This window comes from Callorhinus ursinus, unplaced genomic scaffold, assembly GCF_003265705.2.
Source record: "Callorhinus ursinus isolate GAN/ISIS: 27379988/994484 unplaced genomic scaffold, GSC_fseal_2.0 scaffold5, whole genome shotgun sequence".
NCBI classification, from domain to species: domain Eukaryota; kingdom Metazoa; phylum Chordata; class Mammalia; order Carnivora; family Otariidae; genus Callorhinus; species Callorhinus ursinus.
The window spans coordinates 17,154,316-17,175,031 of NW_027397067.1; the positions used below are offsets into that span (position 1 = coordinate 17,154,316).

The window sequence follows — 20,716 nt, forward strand, 5'->3', positions numbered from 1 at the left end:
ATGGGCTTGGGAGTCAGTCACACCTGAGTCTGAATCCCAGCTCTGCCACTTTTACTAGTTTTGTGACATTAGGAAAGTTATGGTTTAAGGTCTTTACAGTCTCCTCACCGTAAAATAGGCTGCAAAGGACTGTTATGAAAATTAATTGAGAGGATACATGCAATATGTCTTTCCAGGAAAGAATAAACACTTCAATATGAATGGCTATAATTATCATAGATTTCAAATATTTTTTTAGTTGAGGTATAACTGACCTGTAACATTAGTTTCGAGTTCAAATATTTTTAAGCACATGACTTCACACTTATTTTAACAAAACCAAATTTATTGTTCATGACAGCATAACTTCATCCTGAAGACAACTGCATACTTTTACATATAGAAATAAATGCACACATTTAAGATTTCAATATGCATACAATTTCATTACTTTATTATTTATGTATGTAAGTATGTGTGTGTGTATGTATGTATGAATGTATGTAAGCAGGCTCCATGCCCAGTGCAGAGCCCAATGTGGGGCTTGAATTCACGACCATGAGATCAAGACCTGAGCCAAGATCAAGAGTCGGATGCTCACCGACTAAGCCACCCACACGCCCCCAATTTCACTACTTTAAAATGAGTATATAAGTAGTCCAAGCTTCAATACAAATCAAAGAAATAAACCTGTTACTCACAACCTAAAATCAGATCAATGTTAACATGAGAATAAGCTGTATAATCAATATTCTTTCCCTTAAGCAATTCTTATAAACTAGTTCATGGAATTCAATGTTCACTTTGACAGGATTTGATACAATAATTGATATAAAACTCTTTTAAAGATTATTCTTACTATTGTTCTGGATTAGGCATTTCCATATTAGGATATGTGATATGTTGGATCTCTCTAATGTTCAAACTCAGGACTTGAACATAGCTCCTTATTGATTACATTTTTAATTACCTTAGTGAACCGAGAAAGAAAAGAAAGTACACAAAGATGTACTGTGTGACATACAAAATATAGCCTAAAGTTAAATCTTCTATTCCCCCAGTTCTCTCAAGCACAGTTAGAATTAAACTACCATTAAACTTCATTAGGATTAAGGTCCAGTCCATATTAGTTCCTTAATTTGTGCTATGAAGTTCAAAAAGATATCTAAGGGACAGAATATTCTATCAATTTGGGGCAACGAAGCAACAAAAATCAGTGGTTTTCAAAGGGAGACATTTCACAATCACCTGGAAACTAGGTAAATTTTTAAAAATGCACACACGTGGAGCAGAGTGCTTTGTTTCCTAATTCAATTCAACAGAGCAGTGCTCCTCTCTACAAGCTTCATAAGGGGAATGTTACAGGAAGTAGGAACATTCACGATAAAAAGGCAGGGGGAAAAAAAGACATAAGATTATAGTTTCCTGTGATAGCTCTGTGAACTATTATAGATATGTTTACATTACATATTATAGATATGACTTCAAGACAAATGAATGATTGGGAACAAACTAAAATTTAATAGAAACCCCAGACAAAATATGACCTTAGTCTACAATACCACAGCTGTAAGTAGAGGCTGGAATGCTTACATTTGTAATGAGACTAAATTACACGTGATGAATAGCTACATTAGCAGATCAAACAAATAATGGCTGAAGAAAATATGCTTGTAAATAGTAAAGTACTGGCCAGGTGGTACAGTAGGAAAGATAATAGGAAAAAAGACTGTAACAAAGAAAAAGTCATGGTTGAGGGAAACACCAAGCAACAACTTTTATGGGCTTAAAGGGAAGAAGCAGGAAAAGCTACCGAATATAATAGGATCTACCCTTGTGTGTTACTATATATTAAAGACAGATAATCTAAGACCATAAAATCAGTAAGACATGAGCTTTTAAACTCAAAATACATATAGAATCAGATGTTCTTTCTGATCATTTAACAGTATAAAACAAGTACTGAAGTATAACACAGCCCCGTTAGGAAGACAGGAAACAACCCCAAAGCAAACACACATGAGGATCTAAGGGAAAGTTTAAGGAGTTTGTATGTTTTCATAGTGAGTCGTTACAATAAAGACAACATGAAACAGCTCAGCAGAAGGGCAGCAACCAGCTTGAATTTGGTTAATAGTTTCAGATTATACTTAGAGAACTACAAGTGGGACCCTATAAAATCTAACTGGTGGAAGATACGGTTTTAGGCAACCCGATGCCATGGACCAGAGGCCGCCAGAGGCCAGGAACAAAAACACAAGTGTAAGACTAAAAGCCTAGAAAAGTTCAAAGCTTTTAGGCTACAATATAAATATCCTGACAAGTTCCCTTGCTGTCCTAGTATGAAGTGAAGTGCTAAAATGAATACAAAGCTCTAGATAATGGGTAAAACACATTCACACAGACTAGAACATTACCACGTGCCAGAAGTAAAAGAAAATGGAAAGAACTGCATTTACGTGGACATGAAAAAAAAACTGTAAAAAGAACATATTCCTTGTATTACATCTTGTCTGATACTGGCAGAAAGACCATGCCTTCCAGTCTGGATGACGTCAGTTAGCTCTAGTGAATTCCATGAAAAGAAGTAACTGTCAAGCTGGCAGCTTCTGTTACTATTTAATAATGATGCCAGAATCTTTCAACCAAAAAACCAAACCTCATCAGATTTTCTAAGTGCACATGCAGAGTTATAGCAGTTCTTTTACGTTTTAAAGATATTAGTATTTATTATATAAGCTATAAATCATGTGTAACTAAAAGAATGATTCATTAAATTTAGGGACATACAATTTTAAAAGCAAACAAGAGATAAATTCTGACAAAATGTCAACAGAGAATTCATTTCATTGGGTCCAATAAATTGAAGACTCAAAATACTGTATTTCAACAGACCAGGTATAGACAAATATTTGTAGGAATATTTGGGGCTTTTAATGCAGCCTACCAAAAGTAAGCCACCATACTCAAAAGGAGGAAAGTGAAATGAGGAGTCTCTAGAGTTGAATGAAAGCAGAAATCCGAGCAAGCCTCATGAGGACGGGCTGTCACAATAAGGAATGATGCTCAAGAGCACAGGAGCCCTGAGTCGGGAGACACAGCTCCGGGGTCCCTTGCCGTGTAAACTACTCTCCTGTGGGGCCCATGGCTCCACCAGCCCCTCACTCTCTCTAATCAAACAATTTCTCTCTCCCCCTCCTTCTCCTCACGCCCCATTATCTTTTCCTCCCAATGTGTTAGTGTTATGTATCACTCACTGTCACTAGGTGCCTAAAACAGAGTTTTCACAACATAAAATCAGGAGACTAGATAGGTTAAACTTAGTTGAATGAAGGACATCCAGAAGCAGTTTTTAAAAGCTGGAGGACCAGAAATCTGTACCTTCATGAAAGTATTTCCCAGATAGAGCAGGTCTGCGGGTTAGGGATCTTTTTACCTTTTTTTTTTTTTTTTAAGATTATTTATTTATTTATTTATTTGACAGAGAGAGTGGGGGAGAGAGAGAGAGAGAGAGAGAGAGCTCACAAGTAGGAGGAGTGGCAGAGGGAGAGGGAGAAGCAGGCTCCCTATTGAACAAGGAGTAGACGCAGGGCTCGATCCCAGGACCCTGGGATCATGACCTGAGCTGAAGGCAGACGCTTAACCGACTGAGCCACCCAGGTACCCCAGGGATCTTTTTAAAATGGGATGAAAGCTTAAGTTTCTCAGTAGGTCTCAAGAAAGTGCTAACACCCATATTTTCATATGTATGATACATTACCTTTTGTTCTAAAATGTAGAAGTTAATAAGAACAAAAACAAAGGTAAAAGAATGCTTCAGAAAATCCCTTTAGTGAGAGATGATACCTGGGAAAAATTTTTGATTTCTTGTCCCAGGTATATTACCTGATAAATTCACAAAGAAGTTAGCATGACCAGCCCACTAAAGCATCAGAAACAAAAGAGAAGAAGAAAAATCTAGTTAAGAATAAAAGCTTCTGGGGCGCCTGGGTGGCTCAGATGGTTAAGCATCTGCCTTCGGCTCAGGTCATGATCCCAGGGTCCTGGGATTGAGGCCCTCCGTGTCGGGCTCCCTGCTCAGTGCAGAGCCTGCTTCTCCCTCTCTCCCTCTGCCATTCTCTCCGCTTGTGTTCTCTGGCTCTCTATCTCTCTGTCAAATAAATAAATAAAATCTTGAAAAAAAAAAGAATAAAAGCTTCTGTATAATACATCCATTTCAGGAAAAATTAAAAATATAGAATTTATTGGTTAAAGCAGAATCTTTGCAACAAAGACGCCAGACCAATAATCCTGACTACAGATTTATATCAGATCTTTGGGAAACATTTCTTGGCAAAGAGGATTTGTAATCATCGAAATCCCTCCATCCTTTGTAACAGTGAATACAAGTAAGTTTCGAATCATCTTCCCAAAGTTCGAACTCTCTCAGTTTTGTATAAACAACCACAGATTTGGTCTAATACTAGTTAATTAACAAATACGTAATCTGAATAAAACCCATCCTTTTTAATAAGCATGTGATTACCGAACTTTCTATTTGGAAATCACTTCAAAATACAGATATAAGTTGCAAACTAAACACAGTACAAGGAACACCCTTTACTCAGATTTGTCATTGTTAACATTTTATTCCATTGCTTTAACAGGTGCACAGTGTGTGTGTGTGTGTGCATATGTGTGTGTGTGTAAATTCTCCTTCTGAACATTTGAGAGCAGGTTATAAACATTCTGGTCTTTTATTCCTAAATACTTCAGTCAATAATACCACAATTTAATACATTTCCTATTATAAACAAAGCCAAAGTGAACATCTTTGGACATACATAACATTTACATATGATTATTCCCTTTGCATATATTTCTAGTGATGAAATCAAAGGAAAAAGATGCTTAAAACTCTTGATGCATACTGAGGAACTGCCCCCTCGAGACCGTCACAATGTTAGTCTATCGCCAGCACCGGGGCGGACAGCTTAACCTCCTAAATTTGACAGGAATTTGTCAGTTTAGTAGTAAAGCTGAACACTGTTTCTGCATTTAAGGTCTTTCTGTATTGAATTAATCTTCTTCTGTTGTTTCTTTATACCCTTTTGGAAAAGACTTAAAAGTCAGAACTTGCTATAGAAGGCCTATGACAAATCATACTGTGAAGATAAATTTATGGGCCTTAAGAGAATAAGGATTTATGACAAAAGACAATCCAAACGACAAAAACTCAAGGCAGAAAAACCTGTAAAACCTACAGAATAAAATTACTGCTGAGGTCCTACTTACTATCTTTGGAGCCTGGAATTGTCCCCTAACTGGACAGCTCTCTGGAGAATTCACCTTGATACTGTAAACCCAAACACTGTTTATTATAAACTGTATTATAAAAAATCTTAATAGAAAAAAGCTCAATACTGCAGTGTAGACGTCTAATTTCCGGGTAAATTAGTAAAGATAATATGTCAACATGGAGAAAATCATAATCCAGAAATTAGTTACAACTATTCCAGCACTTAAATATCAGCACCTCACAGATACAACACATAGAACACAAAATTACTGGCAAAAAATAGTTTTAATTAATATGCTAACAGCATCCTTCATCTCTTTACCTGTTGTGATGCATCTTCCCCTATATTTTAAGCTTTCCCTCTCTTTAGAAAGATCCAACTTTGGGTACAGAGTACAGGACAGATTGCAGGAGAGAAATCCTAAAAGTAAGGACAATGGTTAAGATAATACCAGAATAATCCCAGACGGTGATAAAGGTCTGAATCAAGCAGGATAAGAGCTAAAAGAAGACAGAGAGGAAAGAAGTATTTTTGGTTACAGAATACATGGAATTTAATACAGACTGGATTTAAGCAATGAAAGAGAAGAGAGAGGAATTTTACAACAGGGAAATTAAGAGTGACTAAGTTACAATCACAGAGATGCACAGAAGAGGTGTTAAGGAGCTGTATATAGAGAGAATTCTAACTTCAATCAATTTAATACACGTATCTAGAAGTTTGCAATTCGAACATCTAGAAACCATTTTCAATTCAGCTTGCAAGGTTTTGTGCCACTGTGAAAAATAAAATATTATCTTTAATTATATATATGGAAGAAGGCACATTACTAATGTCTTTCAAATGCTTCAAAGTCCCTCTGAAGGTTTAAACTTATCCTGGAAAGCTGTTTAAGGGTAGACAGGTGCCTTCGCCAAGTATGGAGAAGAAAAGTCTCCTGGGAGGCTCCTGGGAGAGATGGCTCATGGGAGGTTTTGGTCATAGCAGGAGCATGTGCTCACTCTGATTAGATCACATTTCACAAAACATACTAGACTAAGATTTTTTCTTTTTAAGATTTTATTTATTTGACAGAGAGAGAGTGCACAAGCAGGGGGAGCAGGAGAAGGAGAGGGAGAAGCAGGCTCTCTGCCGAGCAGGGAGCCCAACACGGGACACGATCCCAGGACCCTGGGACCGTGACCTGAGCTGAAGGCAGACGCCCAACCATCTGAGCCACCCAGGCGCCCCTAGATTAAGATTTTTTAAGAATTCTGAGCTCTGTGATAAACAGTACCCACACTACCAGTAGGAAAAAAATGATTCATTTTTTTCTATTAAAAAAAAAACCCTCCAATTTTATTATCATTTTGGCTTAGTGATATTGTTTTGCAGTAACTACAGGACCCAATACTACGGTGAGTCAATTTTCCAACTACAACCTAGAGTCTTAGATATTTGTCACTTTTTGTAAACAACCAGCATAACGAGGTCAAGAGTTGTAAGATACCATACCACACAGTTCCTACCCTGGGTCTAAATCACTAGATCAGGATCTAAGTGTAAGTCCCCAAATCCAATTTAACACCTTCAAGCCTGGTACTGCTTCATATTGTTTTCAACCATTCTATGTCATTAGGTTTCATTTTTTACCTAATCTGAGCATCTTCATCTCTTAGAAGGAATATCTCATCCCTTCACCTTTATTACTATCATCAATATCTTTCATCTGCTCTCATTTTGTCCTTCAGATATTACATTACTTGCTCCTGGTTTTGTTATGATTTAGAAGGTATCCATCCTATTTTAATTCCACTAGAGATTACTTCCAACAATTTGATCATTTCCAACTTCCCCTCCCAACAAAATGTCCAATTTTGTCCCTAATTTAAATCAACACTTTATAACCATTATATTTTTCAAATCCTCTATTTCATTAAATTCAGTAAAACACAAGGGGTTATACTAGAGACTCCCAATACAACTGTACCTTTCTTTATATAATGTCACTATTTAGATTTAACCTTTTTTACTGATATCCCTAATTCATAGCCAATTTGGTATATTACAATATTTAAAAGTAATTTTATTTAAGCTTTTCATAATATATTCACATGAATCAATATTCAAAAGTGTCTACAACAAAAAATTTCTTTTTCTTTCATTTTCTCAAGACACCCATTTCTTCCCAGAAGCAACGAATGTATTGCTACAACCCCCCTCCCAAAACCTAGATCTTAAATCATGCTTGCGTTCATCCCTAAAACAAACCCACAAGGGCTATTGTTCTTTTATGCTGTTGGAATCCTTTTTGCTAATATTTTTTGAACATTTTTTTACAGACATTTATAGTAAGAGTATACTTGCTTCTTAAAAACAATCATCAGTCTTTTAAAGATCCCAAAAGAATTTGCCTATAAAATCTCTAGCCCTCATGATTTGAGAGAGGTAACTCTTGTGCAACTTTCTCAAACATGTTGCTTTTCACAACTCCCTTATACTCTTTTAAATATTGACTGCACCAAAGGGCTTTAGCTTATGTGAGTTACAGCTATTGATATTTACCATGATAGAAATTAAAACAAAATTTGTAAATACTTGTTATTTCACTTTAAAATAACATAATAGGACTTCGAGTTTCTGTAGCCACATAAAAGAAGCTTGGATGCTCTCGCTCTGTCCTAATAATAGTAAAAAGCTGAAGAGCCTGAAAAATCAACAATTCTTCTAGGATCCATAAGAGACGTGAGGACACAGGGCAAACCACTGCCCTCAAGATTGCAGGGACCAACAGATGATTAGAGAGAATAACAATTTACTAGAGCACAGACTCACAGACAGAAACCTCCTTGGGAACAAGTACCAGGGGAGGGAGATCTGAACTATAACTGATGAATTTCTGAAAGCTCAGTGCAGACAACTCTGAAACCCAGTCATGGCGAAGCCGAACATTTTGTGAAATTTACTTCCAGTGGTCTGACTAGATTCCCAGAGTAAATGTCTGCCAAAACTCACACAAGAATAAATAGATGTTCTGAATAGGCCTATATTTAAGAAATGGTATCAATAATTAATAACCTTCCAAAACAGAAAACACCAGGCCCAGAGGGTTCACTGGTGAATTCTGGTGAACCTTTAAGGAAGAAATTATACCAGTTCTCCACAATCTCTTTCAAAAGACTGAAACAGAGGAAAAGAATACTTCTAATTCACTCTGTGAGGCCAGCATTACTCTAATACTAAAACCAGGCACAGGCATTCTCGGAAAAAGAAAACTACAGACCAATATCTCTTATGTGTAGAGGTGCGAAAATCCTCAAGAAAATATTAGCAAATTAAATCCAAAAAAGTATTAAAAGAATTATACACTATAACCACACGGAATTTATCCCAAGTATGCAGGGCTGGTTCAACATTAAAAAACCAGTTAATGTAATCCAACAAGTCAACAGACTTAAAAAACAAAAAAACAAAAAAACAAAAACCATGATCATACCAATAAATGCAGAAAAAGCACTTGACAAAATCCAACACTCGTTCATGATAAATCTCTTAGTAAACTAGGAACATAGGGAATGTTCTCAACTTGATAAAGAATGTCTACAAAAACCCCACAATGAAAATACTTAATGGTGAGACACTTGAAAGTTTCCTACTAAGATTAGGTAGAAGGCAAGGATATCCCCTCTTAGCATTCTTTTTAACATCATATTAGAAGTCCTCGCTAATGCAATAAGAAAAGAAAGAAAATAAAACATAGGCAGACTGGGAAGGAAGAAACAAAACTTCCTTTGCTCACAGATGACATGACTGTCTATACAGAAAATCAGAAAGAAAAAAAAATCAGAAAGAATAAACAAACAAACAAAAAACACTCCTAAAACTAATAAACAATTATTATAGCAAGATTGTCGGACACAGGTTAATAAAGAAAAGTTCACTGCTTTCTTATATACTAGCAATAAACAAATGGTATTTGAAATTAAAAAAAAAATACCATTTACATTAGCACCCCCCCAAAATGAAATACTTAGATATAAATCTAACAAAATATGCATAAGATCTACATGAGGAAAATTATAAAACTGGGATGAAAAAAAACAAAAAAAAAACAAAAAAAAAAAAAAAAATGGAGAGATATTCCAAGTTCATGGATAGGAAGATTCAATACTGTCAAGATGTCAGTTCTTCCCAACTTGATCCATAGTTTCAATGCAATCCCAATCAAAATCTCAGTAAGTTATCTTGTGGATATCAACAAATTAATTCTAAAGTTTACACTGAGTGGCAAAAGACCCAGACTAGCCAACTCATTATTGAAAGAGAAAAACTAAGTTGGAAGACTGACATGACCGACTTCCAGACTTACTATAAAGCTACAAAAATCGACAGTGTGGTATTGGCAAAAGAACAGACAACTAGATCAGTAGAACAAGGTAGAAAGCCCAGAAATAAACCCACATAAATATATCCACTGATCTTTGACAAAGGAGTAAAAGCAATACACTGGAGCAAACATAGTCTCTTCCACAAAAGGTGCTGGAACAACTGGACATCCACATGCAAAAACAATGAATCTAAACACACACCTTACACCCTTCACAAAAACTAATTCAAAATGGATCATAGACCTTAATATAAAATACAAAACTAAAGAACTCCTAGAAGATAACACAGGAGAAAATCTAGACAGCCTTGCATATGGAAATGCCTTTTTAGAAACAACACCAAAGACATGCATGATCCATGGAAGAAATTGGTTTTAGATGGACTTCATTAAAATTAAAAAACTTCTGCTCTGCAAAAGACAGTGTCAAGAGAATGAGAAGACAAGCCACAAAATGGCAGATATTTGCAAAAGTCACATCTGATAAAGGACTACTATCCAAAGTGTGCAAAGAATGCAAAATTCTACAAGAAAACAATTTGATTAGAAAATGGGCCAAAACCTGGACACCTCATCAAAGATACTCCGATGGCAGACAAGCATATGAAAAGATGATCCACAGGGAATTTCAAATTAAAATGAGATACCACTACCTACTTATTAGAATGGCTAAAATCCAGAACACTCAGAACACCAAATGCTGATGTGAATATGGAGCAACAGAAATTCCCATTCACTACTGGTAGGAATACAAAATGATCCAGCCACTCTGGAAGACAGTTTGACAGTTTCTTACAAAACTAAACATACTTTTTGCCATATAACCCAGCAATCACATTCCTTGGTATTTACCCAAAGAAGTCACATCCACACAAAAACCTGCACATGGATGTCTGGAGCAGCTTTATTCATAACTGACAAAACCTGGAAGCAACCAAGATGTCCTTCAGTAGGTGAAAGGATAAATAAGCTTGGTACATCCAGACAATGGAATATTATTCAGTGCTAAAAAGAAATAAGCTATCAAGTCATGAAAAGATAAAGAGTAACCTAAAATGCATATTATCCATGTGAAAGAAGCCAATATGAAAAGGCTTCTTTTCAGTGTGATTCCAACTATACGACATTCTGGAAAAGGCAAAGCTATGGATAAAGTAAAACGATCAGTAGTTGCCAATGGCTGGGAAAAGGGGGGATGAATAGGTGGAGCACAAAGGATTTTTAGGGCAGTGAAAATACTCTGTATACTATAACAATGGATACATGTCATTAAATATTTGTTCAAATCCATAGAACGTACAACACCTGGAATGAACCCTAATGTGAACCACGGACTTTGGGTGATTATGATATGTCAATGTAGCTTCATCAATTATAACAAACATATCACACTATTTGGTGATGTTGATAGTAGAAGAGGCTATGCATTTGTCGTGTGGGAATATGTGGGAAATCTCTGTACTTCCTCTCAATTTTGCTCTCAACCTAAAAATGCACTAAAAAAATAAAGGTTTTCAAAAAATATAATAAACCCATGTTAACATAAATAACACTTTTACTTAAAAAAAGTATTTTCCTAAACAAAAAATAAGAATAAGCAGTCTAGTTTTATTCTTTAATTTCCCTTGTATCTGTGAGGATGCCACCCCTGCCTCTGCTTAGTTTTTAAGTATTCATATTAGCTTAATTTAATCCATTGATTAAGTCAGCCAGTAGTTTATTTCATTGTAAAGAACCAGGCCTTAGTTTATTTTTATTTTAGTTTTTTAACTCATTGATTTCTGGTTTTTATCTTTACTAATTGCTATCTTCATTTTTTCTCAGGTGTACTTTCTTATTCTTTTTCTAACTTCTTGAACTTGACTATTTAATTCACTTATTTCACTTTCTCATTTATTAATGTAAATATTTTTAATGCTATGAATTTTCCTGTAAGCACTGCTTTAACTGAATTTCATCTGAATTTTCACAGGTTTTTATGTGTAGTCTTTATAAAAGTTACTGCTTTTTAAAAGTCTGCAAAGTCAGTTACCATCTCCTCTTTGACTCAAGAAGTATTTATTTCAGAACTTAAAAATTTCCAGGTGGCCAGGTCTTTTTGTTTTCAACCTCGGCTATTAATTTACATCTTTAGTGATCCTACTTCCCCCGTCAGCTGACTCTCTCTCTTTCCTTTCCTTTGCAGCAAAAGTCTCCAACGGAATTGTCTGTACTGGCTACATCTATCTTCTTGTTCTCTTAAATTCATTTAATCATCAGGTTTCCCGTACCTCCACATTACTAAATCAATTCTTATTCTTCATCTTATCTGACTTATCAGTATAATTTGGAAAACTAAATACACCCAAATTTGATTTTTTCATGTATGGTGTGAATAAGGGGTCAAGATAAATTTTTTCCCCAAATGGGTAGCCAATTGATTCAACACCATTTATTTAAAAGATAATCTTTTCCATGCTGCATTACCATATTTGTCACAAATCAAAAACCCACAATGTGTGTGGATCTGTTTCTGAACTTTACAAGTATTTTATTATCCTATTTGTCAGGCTTTGAACCAATATCACCCTAGTTTAAAATTATAACTACAGTTTGCAATAAGTCTTTATATCTGGGAAGAATAACTTTTTTTTTTTTTTTTTTTTAAGTAGGCTCCACGCTCAGCGTGCAGCTTGAACTCATGACTCTGAGATTAAGACCTGAGCTGAGATCAAGAGTCAAGACACTTAACTGACTGAGCCACCCAGGCACCCCTGGGAGGAGTAACTTCTATAACATGGTTCTTATTTTTCTGATTGTCCTAATTTGGGCTCTTCCTTCCTTTCTTTCCTTTTTTTTTTTTTTTTAAGATTTTATTATTTTTTTTAAGTGATCTCTACACCCAAATCAGGGCTCAAACTTACAACCTTGAGCTCAAGGGTCACATGCTCCACTGACTGAGTCAGCGAGGCACCCCTAGGCTTTTTCAATTTTTATATAGATTTTATAATCAGTGTGTCAATTCAACCAAAGAGAAAAAAAACCTGCTGGGGTTTTTACTGTGATTTCACTAAAGCTATAGGTCAATTCAAGAAATCTAACATCTTCAAAGTACTGAATCTTCCAACCCATAAACAATAGTATATATTTCCATTTATTTAGGTCTTCTTTTCCTCTGTAGTATCTTTTTTTCTATGCGGTTTTTAAGATTTTATTTATTTATGAGACAGAGAGAGAGAGAGAGAGAAAGAGAGAGAGAGAGAGAGAAAGAGAGAGAGAGAGAGAGAGAGAGAGAGAGAGAGAGAGAGAGGGAGGCAGAGAGAGAAGCAGGCTCCCCAAGGAGCAGGGAGCCCAATGCGGGACTTGATCCCAGGACCCCGGCCGGGATCATGACCTGAGTTGAAGGCAGACGCTTAACCATCTGAGCCACCCAGGCTCCCCTCTATGCAGTTTTCTATGCAGAGTCAGACACATCTTTTGTTAGACTGATCCCTACATATTTGATCTTTTGTTGATATAAATTTAAATTGTTATTTCAATTTTTGTCAATGCTGCTTTATAAAAATACAACTATGTACTGATGACTTTGTACCAAGCAAACTTGCTGAAGTCACTTATTACTCCCAATAGTTTTCTAAGTACATAATCATGTCATCCATAAATGATGACACTTATATACTTCTTTCCTAATCCTTGTATCTTCTTTTTCTTTTCCTTGAATTATTGTACTGAATACTCCAAACTCCAAAACAATATTGACTAGAAAAGGTGATAAATGATATCTCTATATACTGGTCTTTCCATGACTTTTCTCCTCTATTCTATTAATATGGTGAATTACAATGACTGGTTTTTGAATGTTAAGCCAACCTTATATTTCTGGGAAAATACAAATTGGGTCAAATATATTTTTTCCTATAAGCTGCAGATTTAATTTGATAGTATGTTACTCAGAATGTTTCATCTATATTTGTGAGTGCTAGTAGCTATAATGTCCTGTTCTTGTCATATCCCTGTCGGGTTTTAGTACCAAGATTGTGCTGGCGTTACATAACACGTTAGAAGTGTGTACTTTCCCTCTTATTCTCTAGAAGAGCTGGTTTGTGGGTGAAATTTTAGTTTGACATTTATTTTTTTCCATCACTCTGAAGCTATCTTTCCTTTGTCTTCCAGCTTCTTAGTTTCTGTTGAAAATGAAACAGAATCTGTTTCTGGCCATCTCATAGCTGTTCCTTTGAAGGTAATAATTTTCTTTCTCTCTCACTACTTTTTCTTCCTTCTCACTACTTTTTATTTTTTTAACTTATTTATTTATTCTACTTTCCCATTTTGGAAAAAGAGCTTATTCTCAGGTTTAAAATGTCCCATATATATGTTTTTAAGTTTTTATTTAAATTCATTAGTTAACATACAGTGTAATATTAGTTTCAGGTGTACAATATGGTGAATCAACACTTTGATACATCACCCGTGCTCATGACAACAAGTGCGCTCCTAGATCCCTATCTTCTATTTCACCCATCGCCCCAATCCCCCCACCTCCCCTCTGGTAACCATCAGTTTGTTCTCTGTAGTTAAGGGTCTGTTTCTTGGTTTGCTCCCTCTCCCCCCCACCCCCCGCTTTGTTCGTTTGTTTTGTTTCTTAAATTCCACATATGAGTGAAAGCATTTCTCTTTGATTTTGGTTTTCAGTTATACGATGCTAATACACTGTGATTTTCTTTTAATGTTACTGTACTTAAGATTCATAATCTCTTGAATCTGTACCTTAATGTACTTTATCAAGCTTTAGAGATAACTTGGGTCATCTTTTCTTTTTTTTTAAGATTTTATTTGCGAGAGAGAGAGAGAGAATGAGATAGAGAGCACGAGAGGGAAGAGGGTCAGAGGGAGAAGCAGATTCCCTGCTGAGCAGGGAGCCCGATGTGGGACTCGATCCCGGGACTCCAGGATCATGACCTGAGCCGAAGGCAGTCGCTCAACCAACTGAGCCACCCAGGCGTCCGGTCATCATCTTTTCAAAGACTACTTCTACTCTAATTTCCCATTCCTTTCCTGGGACCCTAAACACCTTTTCAACACATTTGGTGCCAGATTAAGGATAGAAGATTAACATTTTTTTTGACCTTACTCCCTTTGACAAGGGGGATCTATGTCCCCTATGCATGCGTCTGGGCAAGCTGTGTGACACAGCTGATAAAAAGAATATGAAAATGTGATGTTGCACCAGTGTCCATGCCCATATCGTCAGGTTCCAGGTGTTCCCATACTTCCTCTCTCTCGGAATGCTTGCTCTGGGGCAAGACAGCAGCTGTCATGGAAGAGGTCCAACTCCCATGACACTGCCATTTATGGAAAGAAAGAAACGCTGGCCAGCCCCAGAAATTCCAGCCACCCTACCCTGGCACCAGATATAAGAGTGCAGAAGTCATCTTAGATGTTCCAGCCCCAGGAGAGGACACGTGGAGAAAAAACAAGGCCCCAGATATACGGACCTCGTGGAGCCATCCCAGCTATCTCTAGCTGTTTGAACTACCCTAGTTGAAGATCAAAACATTGTGGAACACAGACAAATCCAACCGGGTACGCTGACTAAATTCCCGACCCTCAGAATCATGAACATTAAAAAAAAAAAAAAAAAAAAAAGCTGTTGTTTTATGCCAGTAAGTTTGGAGTCATTTGTTACTACTGGGAGCAGTAATCCTCCACAGAGGACACTCCTGAGTGTCCCTGCACATTCTTGCTGGGTGTGACAAGAATCCCAAACCCTGACCAGATCCTTATCCAGGCCATTTCTTGTGTTTGCAGCTAGCAACCCTGAGGGATAAGTAACATCTTTTTCTGGGACAAAGAGCAGTATTACTGTAAAACGGCTATATTCCCCAAGTTCAAGGAGGTAAATGCAAATTCACCGTGTGCACAGTATCCACATAAAACCCTCCATGTTGCCACTGCAGGATGTGCTGGGGCTAAAAGAACTGACATAATATAATGTTCATGTTGCTTGCTATGTCATGAATAATAAAGTCATTTGTCTCTCACCTAGGAGTCTTGTGTCTTCCGCCAGCAATTAGAGGCTAATTTATTTGTTAACTTATAAGGTAAAATCTTAAGATTCTTCATGATTCTTGACAGATACAATCGACAACTAGAACATATTCCATATGTCTTTTCTGTATTTTCTATCTTTTGCTTGTATTTCATTCTAAATTATTTCCTTCTGACCTAATATCCCAATCCACTAATTCTCTCTGCATTTTGGTCTTATTTGCTGTTAACACCATCTCCAGTGAGTTCTTATTTAAGGTATGTTATTTTTCAGTCTTAAATTTCCATCTGATTTTTTTTTTCTTCACAATTTGCAGTCCTCTACTGAAATTCTTAATCAGGTCTTTTTTCCCCATCAGCAAATTATGTTTATTTTGAAGCTCATGTAAAAGAATTCCATCATTAGAATTTCCTATGGATGTTTCTACTGTTGTTTCCTTTTCATTTTTCATCACACTGTCTTATCTCCTTTTGTCTTTTTTAATCCAGTGCTTGATATCGCATATGAAAAATTTAGAGGTAATTTGAGACTCGGGGTAATGTTACCTTCCTTCAAAGAGGATTAACATTTACTTCAAGTAGGTGGCTAGAGGTACTGAAGTCACAGATCACCTTGATCTAATTACTGATTGAGACATTTCATAGCTGGGATTTATTTCTAAGGTACAGTACTTCGGGGTTCCAAATGGAGCACAGAGGGTTTACCAGGACCAATGCCCCAACCTTGGTGGGATATCAACAGCTGTTTTTGTTTTTTTAGCCTTAAGTGTCCATAAGAAACTCTGCTCAGCTTCTCATCCACCTTTCCCAGAATGGCCAGATGCTACTAAGGGGGAAAGTAGCCCAAATGCCAGATTCATCTCTGCCTTAACAGCATTCTGATATACTCAAATACATGTCTTCCATATTTTGGGTCCAGTTTTTCTTGTTTTTTTTCTTTTAAATGGAGTGTTAATGCAAATAATTTATCCAACATTTCCAAAAGTGGAGCTCCTCCCAAAACAGATAATGTGTTTACTCTTTAAGGGTTTTAGAAGTTCTGTTTTTTCCATTTTCTCCATTGTGGGCCAGACCCACACAATGTTTGTTTTCAAAATATGCATTCTATGAAACATCTTTAAAGGTGGCAGTGTATTTTCAAATAAACCAGGATACACCCTGTTAACTATGAAAATACCTTATAAAATGTCATTTGCACAAAAACATTTTATCTAGAATAGGGAAGACAAAACATATGGAATAAAACAACTTCAAACATTATACACAGACACACATTTCAAGAAGAAAAAAATGTACCAAAGTAATTTCACATTTAAATTGGAAAGGAGAAGAAAAACTATATCAGGTTTCATATTTTATACTTTACAATTCTAATTGTCTCTAAGCATTTACTAACATTATCTAGAAATAAAGTGTCATTTATCATGACCCGATGTTTTTCAAAACATTCGAAACATAACTTTTTTCTTTGAAAAATTACATAATTTTATGAAAATCTGAAGTCTACTGAAAGCCTAAGAGAAATACTGTATATGCCAACACTTACCATGAAAAATACGAAAATCAATATATGGATGAGAACCTCTTCTTTCTGATTCAAATCCTGCTCGACTCCTTACACGTACATCTCCTGGACAAAATCAAGAAAAAATAAACTTAGAAGGCTGCCATTTGGGGAAGAAGCTCCCATACGCAACAAAGGTTTATGTGGTAACATACTCATAAGTACTGGCCCACTAAGTACTTATGGAGTAAGTAGTTAACAGCTGATCTATTTAAAGGGATTTACAAATTTTCAATATTGAATTGTACGGCTAGGGGGACTTCTTTTTTTAATCTACCTCCATAATAATAATAATAATAATAATAATAATAATAATAATAATATAAATTTTAAAGTTAGCATTCGAAAACATGACAAGTATATGACAGTTGAACCTAATTATCTTATTATTCACATGGAGTTAAAAAAAAATCCTCAGCACAAAACTCTAAAAATCCAGAGAGAAAAATATTAAGTGTCTACCCCTTGCCCACCACCATACTGGACTATAAGAGATATGAAAGAAAATACATGACCCATTCTTAAGTACCTTAAAATTTTAAGAATGTACAGAAAAAATGTTAAAGATTTTGCCTTAAATGTTTAATTTGATCAATCTCCTCTTTTCTCATTCATAGTGGACATATACCCAAGGTCTTTAGTTGGGTCTTAAACTCTGGCCTGTATAAGCTCAGTATTGTTTCTTCTACATGTATTTATATGAATTTCAGATCTACTTCTCCACACAGCAAAATAACCACTGGAAGCATGTACCAGACACTCTTTTTGTGCCTTATAGGCACTATTTTATTTAATTCTCTAAACAACTCTGGGAAGTAGGAATCTTAGTCCCTGTTACAGATGAAGAAACTGAGACTTTGAGAAGTTAAGTAGCCTGCCCATACCATAAAGCTAGTAAAGGGTGGGAGCCTGAGTGGCTCAGTTGGTTAGACGACTGCCCTCGGCTCAGGTTATGATCCCGGAGTCCTGGGATCGAGTCCCACATCGGGCTCTCCCTTCTCTGTGGGGAGCCTGCTTCTCCCTCTGCCTCTGCCTGCCACTCCCCCTGCTTGTGCTCACTCTCCCTCTCTCTCTCTGTGTCAAATGAATAAATAGAATCTTTAAAAAAAAAAAAAAAAAGCTAGTAAAGGGTGAGTCAGGATACAAACCTAGTCTGCGGACTCCAAAGACAGCACTTTCCCCACTATACTTCCATAGCCTCCAATTTCATAACCTTTAGGTTTTCAACCCTGCCCGTGCCCTTGAATTCTGCTTGCCTAGAAGTACTTCCTGCTCACTCGTTTCTCTAAGCAAGGCCATCATTTCCTTCAAGGTTCGTGTCATCCCACAGTGATTAATCAACTCTCTCATGTGGCGATTCCTTCACCCTGCAACAAATTCTTACCGAACACCCACCACATGTCAGACACTGCAAATACAGCAGTGAGCAAAACACATAAAGGCCCCGTCTTCATGAAGCTTATCCTTTCATGGAGACAAATAATGTAACAAATAAGAATTTCATTCTACAGAAGATGGTAATAAGTAACCTGGAAAAAACTAAAGCAAGGAAAGAAGAATGGCAGGGGCGGGAGGGGGGCAGAAGTAGGGGAGAATGGACTCACTAGGGTGGTCAGAGAAGTCCTCATTGAAAAAAAAGGTATTTGGGGAGAGGCCTGAAAGAAGTGAGGCAGTGAGCCATGTGGCTATCTGGAGGAAGAGGTTTCCAGGCATAAGAAAGAATAAATAAAATACCCTGAGATGGGAGGCATGCTTGGCATGTTCAAGGTCAAGCAAAGAGGCCAGCACGGCTGGACTGAGGTGAGGGAGAAGTGAAGCCAGAGAGGTGGTAGGGCCAGTTCATGCTGGACCTTTGTGGGCCATCATAATAGCTCTGGCTGTTCATCTAGGAAAACCATCAGAAGATCCTGAACGGAGGAGGGAGACTGATTTAACTTAGGTCTCAAAAGGTTCACTTTGGCCACATAAACTAGAATCGAGTGGAGGCACACAGGGTAGAGGCAGGGAGACTAGCTAAGAAGGGTGTGTAAGAAATGAAGCAATCTATGGGTTGGTGGGGGGTGGCTATGGGGAGATGCTGTTCAAGGGGAACCATGTGTCAGTTATGCAGGGTAAGGTCTGCGGATCTAATGTACAACAATGTGACTATAATTAACAATAAAAAAATAACTATGGCTCAGATTGCGATGGTAACAGCATCAGGGTGGTGAAATTCTGGATATACTTTGAAGGTATCAGCCAAGAGGATTTGCTGATGAAGGAGACATGAAGTGGATAAGAAATAAGAGTCAAAAATGACTCGAAGGCTTCTGATCTGACAACCAGAAAAATGGAGTTATTTGCTACGATGGCATAAGACTGAAAAATGAACAGACCTGGGAACACAAATGTTTTGTTTTGCTCTCGCTCCTTAGCTAGTCTCCCCTGACTCTACCTATGTGCCTCTGCTCAATTAAATGTCAGGTACCCACAATACACTCATGTGGAGATGTTCTACAGAGTTTAAAAAAAAAAAAAAATAGGAGTCTAAAGTTGTTTTCAGGAAAGCAGAATCCCAAACGTGTTTGTAGAGAGACAGAGACAGTAAAGAGGAAAAGACCACACATTAGTGAGGAAAAAATACATATTACAGTAGAATGGAGTTGAGGCAGTCACACAAGGTTAAATGAAAGAGGGAAAAAGGTGGGTGCCTGGGTGGCTTAGTCGTTAAGCGTCTGCCTTCGGCTCAGGTCATGATCCCAGGGTTCTGGGATCGAGCCCCGCATCGGCCTCCCTGCTCGGCGGGAAGCCTGCTTCTCCCTCTCCCACTCCCCCTGCTTGTGTTCCCTCTCTCGCTGTGTCTCTCTCTGTCAAATAAATAAATTTAAAAAAAAAGTGGGAAAAGGGGAAGAAAAGCAAAAACAGGGCACTGGAAAACACTTAAGCTTAAGAGGATGGGAAAGAATTAGTCAAAGAGGAAAAAACAAAAAACCCAGAGAAAGGTGAAGAATATGGATGGCTCAATATCTTAGAAGTTGAGGGAGGAATTCTGAGCATGAGGAGAGGAGTCAAAGAACATTCCTTTATGAAAAGAGAAGTAAATCTGCAAGATTCCAGTAAATCTTAATTGTACATTTCTAATAGTATGAATTAAAGTACAAGGGATCAAGGAGTGTGTGATGAGGAGAGAAATCTGGCGAAGAGAGAAAACAATGATACATATATAAACAATCTAAATTCATTTTACGTTATGGACTTGAGTAATACACGAAAAATTTAAGAACTGAGACTGGGAGAAGACCAATGGTCTTCCTTGCCAGCCAAGCGAGAAGAGAATACATGCAATGGCAGGACTATATGATCAGGACCCTTTTTTATGAAGAATACTCTAGTTCAATTTAAAATTGTGTACTCATGATAGAGTCCCAGTTATTAAATCAGAGATTTCTCAAGTACCCTAAAAGGCCTCTCTTTATTCACATAACATTCAATATTGGTTTCAAGACTTTTAAACCTCAAAAT

The 20,716-nt window shown here is 36.9% G+C and overlaps 1 protein-coding gene across 8 annotated transcripts in view; it reads right to left on the reverse strand.

The window, feature by feature from the left end:
* PDE7A (phosphodiesterase 7A) overlaps positions 1–20,716 on the reverse strand; it is a 208,599-nt gene that overhangs the window by 40,381 nt on the left and 147,502 nt on the right. For all 8 annotated transcript variants that reach the window (XM_073892831.1, XM_025870648.2, XM_025870647.2 and 5 more), the window contains one exon: positions 17,198–17,281. In XM_073892831.1, the coding sequence (XP_073748932.1) occupies positions 17,198–17,281 (84 nt within the window). The remainder of the gene's footprint in view (positions 1–17,197; positions 17,282–20,716) is intronic.